The 12,233-nt window shown below is 31.2% G+C and overlaps 2 protein-coding genes across 3 annotated transcripts; one reads left to right on the top strand and one right to left on the bottom strand.

Moving 5' to 3' along the window:
- Nucleotides 1-862: 862 nt before the first annotated feature.
- On the top strand, nt 863-3,843 carry LOC101248009 (cyclic dof factor 1). 2 transcript variants are annotated; one of them, XM_004238773.5, is made up of 2 exons: nt 863-1,351; nt 2,276-3,843. In XM_004238773.5, exons 1-2 carry the CDS (start codon nt 1,220-1,222, stop codon nt 3,467-3,469), a joined length of 1,326 nt encoding a protein of 441 aa, XP_004238821.1. In that variant the 5' UTR covers nt 863-1,219; the 3' UTR covers nt 3,470-3,843. The 2 variants fall into 2 exon arrangements, with proteins under 2 accessions (XP_004238821.1, XP_025886818.1); XM_026031033.2 differs by having other exon boundaries at nt 1,138-2,016.
- Nucleotides 3,844-8,567: 4,724 nt separating this feature from the next.
- Nucleotides 8,568-11,373, bottom strand: MYB117 (transcription factor MYB117). The gene is made up of 3 exons (NM_001320381.1): nt 10,248-11,373; nt 9,447-9,944; nt 8,568-9,027 (listed from the first exon to the last, which is right to left on the bottom strand). The coding sequence occupies exons 1-3, from the start codon at nt 10,708-10,710 to the stop codon at nt 8,735-8,737; spliced, it is 1,254 nt and encodes a 417-aa protein (NP_001307310.1). The 5' UTR covers nt 10,711-11,373; the 3' UTR covers nt 8,568-8,734.
- Nucleotides 11,374-12,233: the final 860 nt, after the last annotated feature.

The raw sequence follows: 12,233 nt of genomic DNA, 5'->3' as shown, positions 1-12,233 counted from the left end.
AACCACCACTTTCAAGGTAAATATGGAGAATTTTGCCAACTGAATTTCAAGGCACATCAAATATAATAATTATAAAACTTAATTTCGAAGAAATTGAGCTTAAACTCTAATCATGCTAGGAAATGAATTTGTGGAGAATCTCTTTTCTACAACAATGACCATTATCTATCAAATGAGGTCATATGGAGAGCAAATTACTTAATCAAATTGTTCTTGCGGTTTTTGAAGGAGCTCAATGCCTGAGTTTAATCATGTTACTATTATAATTGAAGAATGTAAAGACTTGTAGAATTTTCATTTGGTGAATTCATGAGCTTTTATAAGCACAAGACAAGGATAAACATGTCAACTGAAAAGTAGAAAGAAGAAGCACTTCAACAGAAGGTAGAAACACCTAATTCAAGTGTACATGTTGTTAGAGAAGACAAAAGTCTTGAGATCAAATTATACTGTCACCTATATGAAAAAAAAATTCCACAAACTTAACCCATGAAAAAAGAAATAGAATCACACGTGATGGGGCTTATTAAGAATACAATTAAATAACAAAAGTATGCACTCTCTAACAATTTAAATTTTTAGAAGAGGCGATCGCATCCTTTTAACCTAATGACTTTTGAGAAAGGAATCCATTTTCATAACTATTCTAATCCACCTTTCTACAACATTCTTATCCATGATTTTCTTCTACCTACAACAGTGGAAAAAGAAGATTAAAACAGAAATAAATATTAAGGCAATCTTTTGGTATTAGGCCAAATCTATTTGAGAAAAAACTTTTGGAAAAGTAGTTGCTGACATGGACAAATAAGAAAGGGAGAAAATAGTACCAAAAGCACTTGCCTTTTTACTTTTAGTTTTTGGGTACAGAATCAAAAAAACAACAAACAAACCACACACACCTAAAAAGAACAAAAACAACTCTCCCCTCCCTCAAACCAAATGTATCAAGATTTCTCTATTGCCACATACAAATTTGTGGCTACAAATCCCTCTACCTTTAGTGATGTGTCTACCCCCACCCCCCACCCTCTAAAACCCTTTTTCTTCTTCTCTTCATCTATAGTCCTCAAAGTCCAAAACTTATAAGACACCAAACATCAAAGAAACAAAACAAGAAGATAAAAATTTGTTCCCATCTTACCCCTTTTTCAAGAAACACAAACTACTTTTAATAAAAATAAAAAAAATCAAGAATTGTGAAGAGGAATTCAAGAAAATGTCTGAAGTTAGAGATCCTTCTATTAAGCTGTTTGGTAAAACAATTGGTATGACACAACAAGAAACCAATTGTGTTTATCTTCATGATGATCATACAACCTCATCCCCTCTTTCAATTGATGATGAAAAGGTAAATCTTTTTACTGAATTGTTTATAAATATATATCATGAGTTAATAAAAAATGAATTTTTGATCACCAATTTTAGTTATAAAGTTTGAAACTTTATCTTTGATATATCTATTTGACCATAAAATTTGATCAAAACTTTTAAAAATATGATCTTTTTAGGACTTATCTCATTTTTTTTCAAGTAAAAATTCAAATTTTTGAGTTTCAACTTCAAAATCTAGCGACCAGACAGAGTTTTAGTATGTGGGTGAGTTTTGTTTTATGAAAAGATTGGATCTTTATTAATACCATAGCTTAAAATGGAAATGTAAAAAAAAAATCAGTTTTAGGAAAGACCCTGTTTTGGGATTATTTTTTATTTTATATTTTCAAATTAGATACCATAGAACTATGATGTTTCTTGATGTTTGATCTGGTGATGTTAATCAACATTTAAAATATATATATATATGGATATGATCTTACTTTGCAAGATATTTTTTTTATATGTTTTTGGAATTAAGTATGTTAAAGTAGTGTAATTTGGAAAGCACAAGGATTATATGCCCTGAAATATTCAGATCGTGAGGGTGTAGCGGAAACAGTCTCTCTATCCTAAAAAGATAGGGTAACGTCTACGTACATCCTACACTCTTCAGATCCCACTTGTGGGATTACACACCGGGTATGTTGTTGTTGTAAATATTCAAATCCTGTCTTGTAACACTTTTGTATTCATGATGATCATATTGTTATGTATTTTTATCAAGTGGAATTGTTAACTACTGCTAGGAATGGAGAATTAGGGCTAAATATTCGGATCGTTTACCTTGTCGAATTGCTTATGTTAAAACGATAAGATGGTCGTTGATTCGGTGAGGAATAGTTTTGATTTGTTGTGTGAGAGCTCGAACTAAACCTGTTTTTTCTTGTCAATTGATCAGATCAATTTAGAAGGAGAAGTTACACAAAGCAAACAAGTTGATGAACTTGTTGATCCAGCTGCAGACTCGTCGATTGAACCAGAAACATCATCTGGTATAAGCGATGACATCAAGATGCAGGACGCAGATAAAGAGACGTTATCCTCAAAATCTGTCGAGGAGGAGGATTCGAGTGAGGAGAAGGCACTCAAGAAGCCTGATAAATTGATTCCATGTCCTCGATGTAATAGCATGGAAACAAAGTTCTGTTATTACAATAATTACAACGTCAATCAGCCTCGTTACTTCTGCAAGAACTGCCAGAGATATTGGACTGCTGGAGGTACAATGAGAAATGTGCCTGTGGGATCTGGTCGTCGTAAGAACAAGAGTTCTTCCATATCGAATTATCCTCTTCAAGCAGGTCGAGTTGAAGCAGCAGCTCACGGAATGCATCTTCCTGCTTCAAGGACAAATGGAACTGTCCTTACATTTGGATCAGATAAACCCCTTTGTGACTCTATGGTTTCTGCATTGAACTTAGCTGAGAATTCACATAATATGCATCGAAATGAATACCATGGATCGGAACAAAGAATGCCTACAATCGGGAATGATCAATCAAATGGAAGTTGTAGTACAGCTTCAAGTGTAACTGACAAAGAAAGCAGTGCTGGTACTCATGATTTAGCTAATTGGAGTAATTTCCAGCCATTTCCTCCTCAAGTACCGTACTTTCAGGGCGCTCCGTGGCCTTATTCTGGCTTTCCAGTATCATTCTATCCAGCAGCACCGTACTGGGGATGCACCGTGTCAAACCCTTGGAACGTACCATGGCTTTCATCCAATCAATCAGTCCATAACAACAGTCCTACTTCACCGACATTAGGAAAACATTCTCGAGATGAAAGCAAGCTTGATCCATCACAATCAAGGAGAAGAGATACTACTTTGCAGGATAGAGAAGGGGAGAGATGTGTACTGATTCCGAAGACATTAAGGATTCATGATCCAAATGAAGCGGCTAAAAGCTCTATATGGTCAACCCTAGGTATCAGGAATGAGAAGATTGATTCGACTCGTGGTACAATGCTCTTCAGTGCCTTTAATCCAAAAGCTGATCATAGAAATCGCGAACTTGACACTTCTTTTGCCTTGCAAGCTAATCCAGCAGCCTTGTCTAGATCACTTCATTTTCGTGAGAGTACACGATGATACAAGACTTACAACATGATTCATGGTTGCCTAGTACCAATCATTCATGTTAAGTCTCTTGCATAAATGCAGGATAAAGCTGCATACAATTGACCTTTGTGGACTGGCCCTTCCTCGGACCCTGCGCATAGCAGGTTCTTGTGTCTAGGAGGAGAAGGAGACAGTATGCATAGTGTCTACAAAGTTTTATAGTTTTGCAGTACTATGTGTACCTTGTACATAGACCTGTAGAGTTATATTTAATAGATAGAGATAAATAAGATGCAGCTGAAGTTTTAACTTGACTTCTGATATTGATAGTTTTATTCTGAATATTTGAGTTATTTTTATGATAGTATATCAATTATATTAATGGACTTTGTACTTCTTGTAAAGATTCACTTTTCTTGGCTAAGGAAATGAAACCTATTACACTCTCCTAATACTATGGTTTCACTCTTATTAATATCTATGTTAGCTCGAATCCTCCAATACGCTTTCGATCTCATTTTTGAAAAACACCTGAACAACATACCTTATGTTAAAAGTAAAGAACATCAGAGATTGTTGTATCTGACAAAAGAACATCTATTTCTACACAAAAAAAATAAAAATAAGTCATCCGTATTAAATATTTATACCAAATCAAGCAAAATTTATGTTTTTTCATATAAACACTTATTGTGTAACCGCAATTAAGTGATACATGTTCTCACTTTAATTTACGACCACTACAATTAAATTTTTTAATTTGATACAAACATCATATACGAATAATAAAAAAAGATCCATTCTAACCATCACCACCACCAAGTATTAGCACATGAGCCACAAATCATGATAATTATTAGGGTAAACATTATAAAAACTAAATAGGGCCAACAAACAAACAGCTCATTGAGAAAAAGAGAAAATTGACTACAAATTGGACATTTTAGGAAGAAAAAATAACATAAGTACATGGTAGGTCCCCCAAATTTTGTGTAGATAAACTAGAACTTTTTTTTTCTTGATAGAAAAATAAAAAAAGTTGTCAATGCACCTTTCACTTTCATGGCAAAAAGGATCTATTCTTAATTCCTTACATATGCTAAAAAGGTGGGAAAATTCGAGGGTAAAGTTCTCTTTTTCTTCTTACTTTTTGGTTTCTTTTTCCAAGTATATAACTTTATATTAATAACCAAAGAGAGATAAAGATAATAATATATGGTTATTATCCATTAGTTGACAATAAGGTAGATATATGTCATGATTTGAATAAAAACTATACATTAAAAATATTTAATGTTGGACCAGTTGTATGTTTCCTGACTGTTCTTTCAAATTGAGACACACCAATATTTTCATTACTCCCATTAGCTTTTTGAACCACATATTTTCTTTAAAAATGTGTTGCTCTATGGGACCCTAGACCAAAGTGCATGTTAAGCTTTAAATTACTTTTATTTTCTTGGGTCTAAATTTAGTACTTTTTCTGCATTTAGGACATTTATTTGATTTTAAAGACAACCTCATTTAATTAGCAATACATAATTTTTGTGTAAATGAGAAGAATAATAGAAGATGTATAGAGGAGATGCAAAAGATTGACTATAATAAACGGTTCGAAATATACAAATAGATCGAATTAGATAACGAGGGGGGTTATTAATTAGACTACATATGACACATATTTAACTTATTAATGATATGTTATGGATAAGAAGGTATAATAGTCGAAGATTAGAGTAAAAAGATAATAGGTAGTTGAAAACTGTTATAGTACTTTTATGTGGAGACATGGTGTAGTCTCTTCTTCTTCATAATTAGTAATGTTATTTTGTATTTGCGTAGTGTCTTTTTTTTCAATTTTTATATGTTGTTTCATTTGTTTTGTTCATCTTCCTATTCACGGTCATTACTTTCCTTCCATTACTACTTTGATAACACTTTTTTTAGAAGAAAATCTACTGAAAACGCTTTTTCTATCCGACATAAAATTTATTTTTATCTTATCCTTCTTAAACTTCACTTGTAAAGTCACACTAAATTAACATTCAACGTTTATATGGAAATCAAATAATTTAACTATTAAGTAACAATTAAAGATAGGTGAAATATATTCCACTCGTGAGATTCTTTCTTTTTTTAATCTTCTGATTTTTAACAAAAGATAGGTGAAATATGTTAAGATTTTTTAATTTTATGTTCTTAAATATATAATGTGAATTTTTTTGAAATAAAAAAAGAATTTTTTTTAAAACAGATTAAATAAATAAATAAATAAAAATTAATTGAAACAAACGAAAAAAGAAAGTTAGAAGTGGTTGTAGATAGATCCATATCAATTTCTAATAAAGAAATGGCCCAAGCCTTGCAACCTTTAGCCCCCATCAGCCCATGCTTCAAGCCTTACTGAAAGAGCCCAAATTGGACTAGTTTTTAGGAGAAAAAAAATACATATTTTAAGAAAATTATTTCACATATTTAGACATAATTTCAAAATTCAAAAATTAAAGTTTCAGGGTGATTGTACATTCAATTTCACCTTCCTTCTTGACGAATTATATTGGAAGTCTTTTTTAACTTTAATATCGTATAACGATATAAAATTTGGATACTGAAGATATGAGGGAGGTTTTGAAGAAAGAAACATTAGTTGGATTATCTTTATTGGAAACTACATCAATGTACTATAGTTGATGTGATTAATGAAGTTGAGTTGAATAGAACGCTGGTTTTTGAATCGTGAAATTGGTGAGGTTATTAAAAGCATGTTATTATATTTATCTTCGTATTACTAATATACATTGTTATTCTTCATTTGTTCCGCATAATATAATATATAGATTTTGTATCATTTTGAAAAAAAATCATAGAAAATTAGTTGGCACTTTAGTTTTCTTGTTTCTTGGTATTGGTGCAAGTAAGGACCTTGCTTGATTTTGTTGCATGGATGGATGGAGTGAACAACAACGTAGGAATAATGTGTTGCTTTCATGTGAAGACATTACTAGGTACGTACGTAACATGTAAAATTGCATGTAAAACTAATGAAAATTTGTCAAATATCATCAACCAAGAATCCTAAGGGGTTCAAAATATTGGTGTCTCCCTGCCGTAATGTTGAAGTCGGAATTTTGAGTAGAACGTTTAAAATATAGAAAAGAATAAACACACAAAAAGTTATAAGAAATCTCCAACATCTACTATAATAAACAGTTTCGTCAGAAAGAAACAAATATATAATAAAATAATCAGATGTGGAAAATGCTTTCTTTGACATTGTATATCATATTTTATATTATGTATGTAAGATATATCAGACTTAAATTTTCATGAACACCACTAGAAAATTTTTATGTAAATAAATATGTTTATACACTTCCACTATATTAAATCATCATTATAGAATACATTTAGCTCTCAATATGAGGATTTTAACATTGTTATTTCTTAGCTGCTTAGATTAATTCTAGAACCTTCTCCTTTCTTCCCTTTGGAAAATTTATTACTATTTGAAGTAATTATAACAATGGACTCTTATATTTGTACGTATAATTCCATTTATCCATTTTAATACGATATGGGTTCATTACAACATCCGGTTAATTAGCTCATAGTTTCTTCCTTTAAAAACATCAAACTAAAGCCGCATTATTAGTTTCTTCCTTTTAACTATTTCTCGTTGTAATTATAATGCAAGTGTATATAACACCCGTGATGAATTTAGAATTCATAAAATATCGTTTTAAGTAAACAACATAACATTCGATCAAATACGATAATAATTAGCTTTCTTGTAGCAAGACTATCAATAGATAGTATCATATCAATTCTAACAATATCTAATTTTATAACGAGATTACAAATTCACGTGCATCATATTTTAACCTATAAATTTTACCCTGGTGGCATAACACATGTCCCTTGTGTGTATGTAAAAAGATGAAATATGTAAGAAAGATGATTAGGTCAGTAAAAGCATGTGTGTCAACGCATTTGTAACAGAAAGTTGAAACATGCACATTTTGCAATCTCTTTCACTTACTGCTCCACCAAATTTTATGCGTATTACAGGGAACTACCTGTATACATGCCCCCCACCCCCTTTACCTTTTTTCACTTTTCATTATTTATATCGCGGTAATTTATTTGTCTTACTTTTCTGTTTAGTCCGTTTTTAACGTAATGTCATTCGTCTGTTTCATTTTATGTAGAATCATTAGAGTTGGTACGATGTTTAAGAAAAAAGACAGACTTTTAAAATTTATTGTCTCAAACAATTTTTATATATTTATGAAGTTGAAAAATTATATCACTAAGAACAGAATAAGTATTTTAAAGTTAAAAGGATAATGTCTTTCACTCCGTTCTCTTTTATTAGGACGGACTAAGAAATTGTCACATCAAATAAACAGATAAAAGTAGCTTTTTTAAAAAATACTTTAATTTTTACTTTTCACCTTAGATATTTTACTATGCATTCCACCTTACTTAGAAGATATCATAATTACTGAAAATTTGACATATTTTAAGGCAATAAACTTCAAAAGAAAATTATAGGTGTACTTAATTATTTTTATAATTTTGTGTCTATTCTTAAAGACTATGTATATATCTTACCTAATATACCTTTAACGAAACGCTTAACTTCGCTACTTATGGTATATATGATTTTTTTTTCTGACTAAATCCGAATTCACATACATAGTATATATTTTGTGTATGATGAGGGGGGTTGGGTGAGGAATTGTCTTGTATTGAACTGTTGGAACAGCTCCAAATAAGCACTCTCATGTTGGTGACATAAAGATTCTGCTGAGGCAAATGTATGTTTAGCAGTTACCATAATTGATTGCATAAAATAGCAACTTACATAAAGTTTTTGTTGTTCAGGACCCCTGAATTTCTGCCTGTTTTTTTGGCAGCCTCATGAGAAAAGGATGTCTCCAATTTCCCCACTTTTCTTGCTTTGTACACCCCACCCCCACCCCCCACCTTAAAATTGAATTTCAATGACCAAAAAATTATGAATTTTATTGTGGTCACACTATTTGATCTCACTACTAAAACAAATGAGTAAAAAAAGGCAAAGAAGTGACAACACCTTATTGTTAACAGTTTGCAAAGTGGAGTTTTTTTTTTTTTAATGCTTTTTGATATTTCAGTGTCACAAATTGACACATAATAACAGAATGAGAAAAACTAAAATACTTGTTACATGCTCTACTAATATTGTTTCAAAAGGGGAGGGGAGGGGGGCCTTTTTCTTGAAAAATAAAAAAAGAAGAAGATTTGAATTATTCAAGTGGCTCCTACTCCAAGAAAGTCTATAAATGGTGGTGCAATTGTGGTATTATCACTGTTGTTGTTGCTTCTTTTGTCCTCTTTTACTAGTCCTTGTTCTGTTGTTGATGGTGATGATGAAATTTGTGTAACATAAGGAAACTGCAAGACATATTGTGATTGATCTTGTTGCATATTATTCATCATCATTAATGAATTAGATGGATGTTGATGAGTAACTTCCCTTTGCCTATCCCAAGATCTGCCTCCTTGTTGGTTTAGAACATTTATCATCTCATTCCCACAATGACCTTCAAGAAAAAACAACATTCATAACTAACCATTAAAAAAAAACAAAGTTTTAGATACACAATTTTGTCTATTGTTTTCAAGTTTATGTTGCTCTGACTCTTCAAATATAAAGTCATACGCACCCGTGTTGAATCTTTCAAAAATATATTACTTTCGAAAGATTCAACACGCACATTTTTTAGAACATCCAACACACACCTGTCTACATTTTTGAGCAACATAGGTATATAATCTTTGGAAGTTTTAATAAAGTTTGGATTTTTATTCACTAAGATGCATGTTCAAACACAACTTCAACTTCAAGACTCACTTTTTATGACTTCAAACTTCAAGAAACTTGCATCTTTTTTTTATAGTTGAACCAAATATGATCCAAAAAGTGGGAGGAATTTAATGTAAGTGAAAGACACATATATACCTGCAGGTAATGAGTCAAAAGGGGGAGCAGCAAATGGTGAGTATGGAGAATAGAGAGGCACATTATTGGTGCTACTAGGAGTTGCTGCTTCTCCAGCAGAAGCAGCCATGTGGGGTGAGCCATTTGGTCCATAAACAACCCAACCATTTGGACCATTATTATTATTCATTTTCATACTAAAGTGGTTAACAGAATTTTGGCCACTTGAATTATCTGCTTCTTCAACTACTGTTGTTGTTGATCTTCTGTAAACAAATTGTCCCATTTTTCTTCTCCTATAAGCACTTGATTGTTCTCTATATTTTCTGGCCATTATTACATGCCAATGGTTCTTCACTGCATTGTCTGTTCTCCCTGGAAATAGTCTTGCTATCATTGCCCATTTGTTACCATACAATCTATGAGCAGCCATTAATCTTTCCTCTTCCTCTTCACTAAATGCCCTTCTGTTGATTCTTGGATCCAACTGGTTAAACCATCTCAATCTACAACTTTTTCCTTTACACATCAAAATAAGAAAATTATATCACAAGGAGTCATTATAAATCTTGAAAATGATATATACAACATCTAACATAGTCAATGTAATCACACAAGTGGAGTGATGAAATAACATCAAACATAGTTAATGTAATCACATAAGTGGAGTATAAGAAAGGTTGTTTCCGAGTTAGAATCTTTAAAAAGATGTGATTTTTCAGGATAGCGTTTACGCAGACCTTATCCTATCTAATAAAGATAGAGGGACTATTTTCGATAATCTAGTAGAATCTTGAAAAAGATTAGATTTTTATTTCTTACCTGACCTTCCTTCTAACTTTTCAGCAATAAGGTTCCAATTCTGAGGGCCATAAATAGCAACAAGTTCTTTAAGCTTAGCATCTTCAGCTGGTCTCCAATGACCTCTAGCACAAAGTTTTGACTGTCCATTCTCTGTTTCCTTGCCATTACAGCCACTACTACTACTATTATTGTTACTGTTAAAAGTAGTATGCATTGTAATTTGTTTCTCATCATTGAAACAAGAAGCATTAAGATCAATAGACTCATTATTTTCTTCACTATTTTGGGCTTCATCAAGACTACGAGAAGAAAAAAAGGACCCCCCTTTATTCAAGAATTGAAAATCCCAAGAACCCCTTCTCCCTTTACCTTCATCAAGACTTTCTGGAGTGTTAATAGAGAGTGAATTCATATCAGCAAAAAACATCCCCATTGAAGTACCCATAGGAGAACAAGAACAAGATGATGATGTTGATGACATGAGACTTTTTGTGCATAAAGATTTGATCTTTACAACATTCTTGAACAAAAATTCAAGAAAATGAGGTGAAGGAAGAAACTTGACCACTCTTTTCTATATCAAGAAAACAACCCCATTGAAGTAGCTAGCAACTATAGAAGAAAAACAACTCAACAAGAACAAGAAGATGATGATGATGATGACATGAGACTTTTGGTGCATAAAGATATAATCTTTACAACATTCTTGGACAAAAATTCAAGAAAATGAGATAAAGGAACAATTTTTACTACTTTTTGTGTATCAAGAAAACAACCCCATTGAAGTAGCTAGCACCCCATAAGAGAACAACAACAACAAAAACAAGAACAAAAAGATGATATCAATGATGACATGTGAGTTTTGTAGCATAAAGATTTGATCTTTACAACATTCTTGAAGAAGAAAATGAGATAAAAGAAACAACCTTTACTACTTCTCTATATATCAAGAAACAGATAAAAAGTGTGTTTTTTTTCTTCTCCCAACAGAAAACCTCAAAAACCTCTATTTTTTCACAACCCCTTTTTCCCCTTTGCTTCTTCTCTGACTCTTTTGAGGGATTTTGTTATTGTGTTTTGTGTTTTGTGTTTGTGTTTGTGTGCGCTTTTGTATGTGTGTTTTGACAAGAGAAAAACATAACAAACCTGATGTTAACTGACCCCAAATGGTTACCCTACTTATATAAATTTTATTATAATATAAAGTTATAAACTATTATCTTGAAAAAAAAAATTTGAATTATTTAATTTCATTTATGTCGACAACATTATTGCTGCAGCATGTCTGAAATAAGGAAAATTTAAACGTTTGATGTGTGTATATTTTAGTCACAAGAGGACATTTTTTCTTTATTATTAATTATGTAATTTTATTATGTTATAATAATAATGTATGAAAAGGGGACTTTTAAGAATGAGTTGTCAGTCAACTTTATTATTAAATATTTATTAATCTCATTTTAAACGATAAGCAAGGACAAAAATAGCATATAACATATGTTTGATGTAAATAAGATTGTCCAAATGTTATCATATTAATGTGTTTGTACTTTCAGCACGCAGTTTAAAAATAATAAATTTAACTTTTAACAAATTATATTCAAACTTTTAGCTTCTCCTCCAATTTATAGTCTAAGATATTATATTTGTGTTGTTTTAATCATCTCATTAAATATAAAATAGAAATATCATATAAAGTGATATGAAAAATAATTATATTTTCTCCATTTTTATTTATTTGTCTTGCAATTATTGTTTAAAAAAATTATAATTATTCTCTCCATCTCTGATATTTTTCGCATTTCGATGTAAGTTTTTCATAGATCCTTTTAACATTTTGAATTATCAATTATTGTGACTTATAGTCCTCTTTACGAAGTTTACATATATATAGATTTAACTTCAAACAAATTAAAATTTTCATACGCAAATATCCGATCAAAATTAAAATATTTGACTCTCGAAAATAAAAAATATCACATAAAATAGGATAGAAAAAGTTTT

Source organism: Solanum lycopersicum, chromosome 5 (genome assembly GCF_036512215.1).
Source record: "Solanum lycopersicum chromosome 5, SLM_r2.1".
NCBI classification, from domain to species: Eukaryota; Viridiplantae; Streptophyta; class Magnoliopsida; order Solanales; family Solanaceae; genus Solanum; species Solanum lycopersicum.
Note: the sequence above shows the minus strand (reverse complement) of the source record. Positions and strands in the feature narration are given on the sequence as shown.

Excerpts from the sequence above, each read along its gene's own strand:
- LOC101248009 (XM_004238773.5), top strand. The coding sequence starts at position 1,220 with ATGTCTGAAGTTAGAGATCCTTCTATTAAGCTGTTTGGTAAAACAATT. Across the intron at positions 1,352-2,275 it reads TTTCAATTGATGATGAAAAG|ATCAATTTAGAAGGAGAAGT; the intron begins GTAAATCTTTTT and ends TCAATTGATCAG.
- MYB117 (NM_001320381.1), bottom strand. The coding sequence starts at position 10,710 with ATGTCATCAACATCATCATCTTGTTCTTGTTCTCCTATGGGTACTTCA. Across the intron at positions 9,945-10,247 it reads AAAGTTAGAAGGAAGGTCAG|GAAAAAGTTGTAGATTGAGA; the intron begins GTAAGAAATAAA and ends TGATGTGTAAAG. Across the intron at positions 9,028-9,446 it reads TTTTGACTCATTACCTGCAG|GTCATTGTGGGAATGAGATG; the intron begins GTATATATGTGT and ends TTTTTCTTGAAG.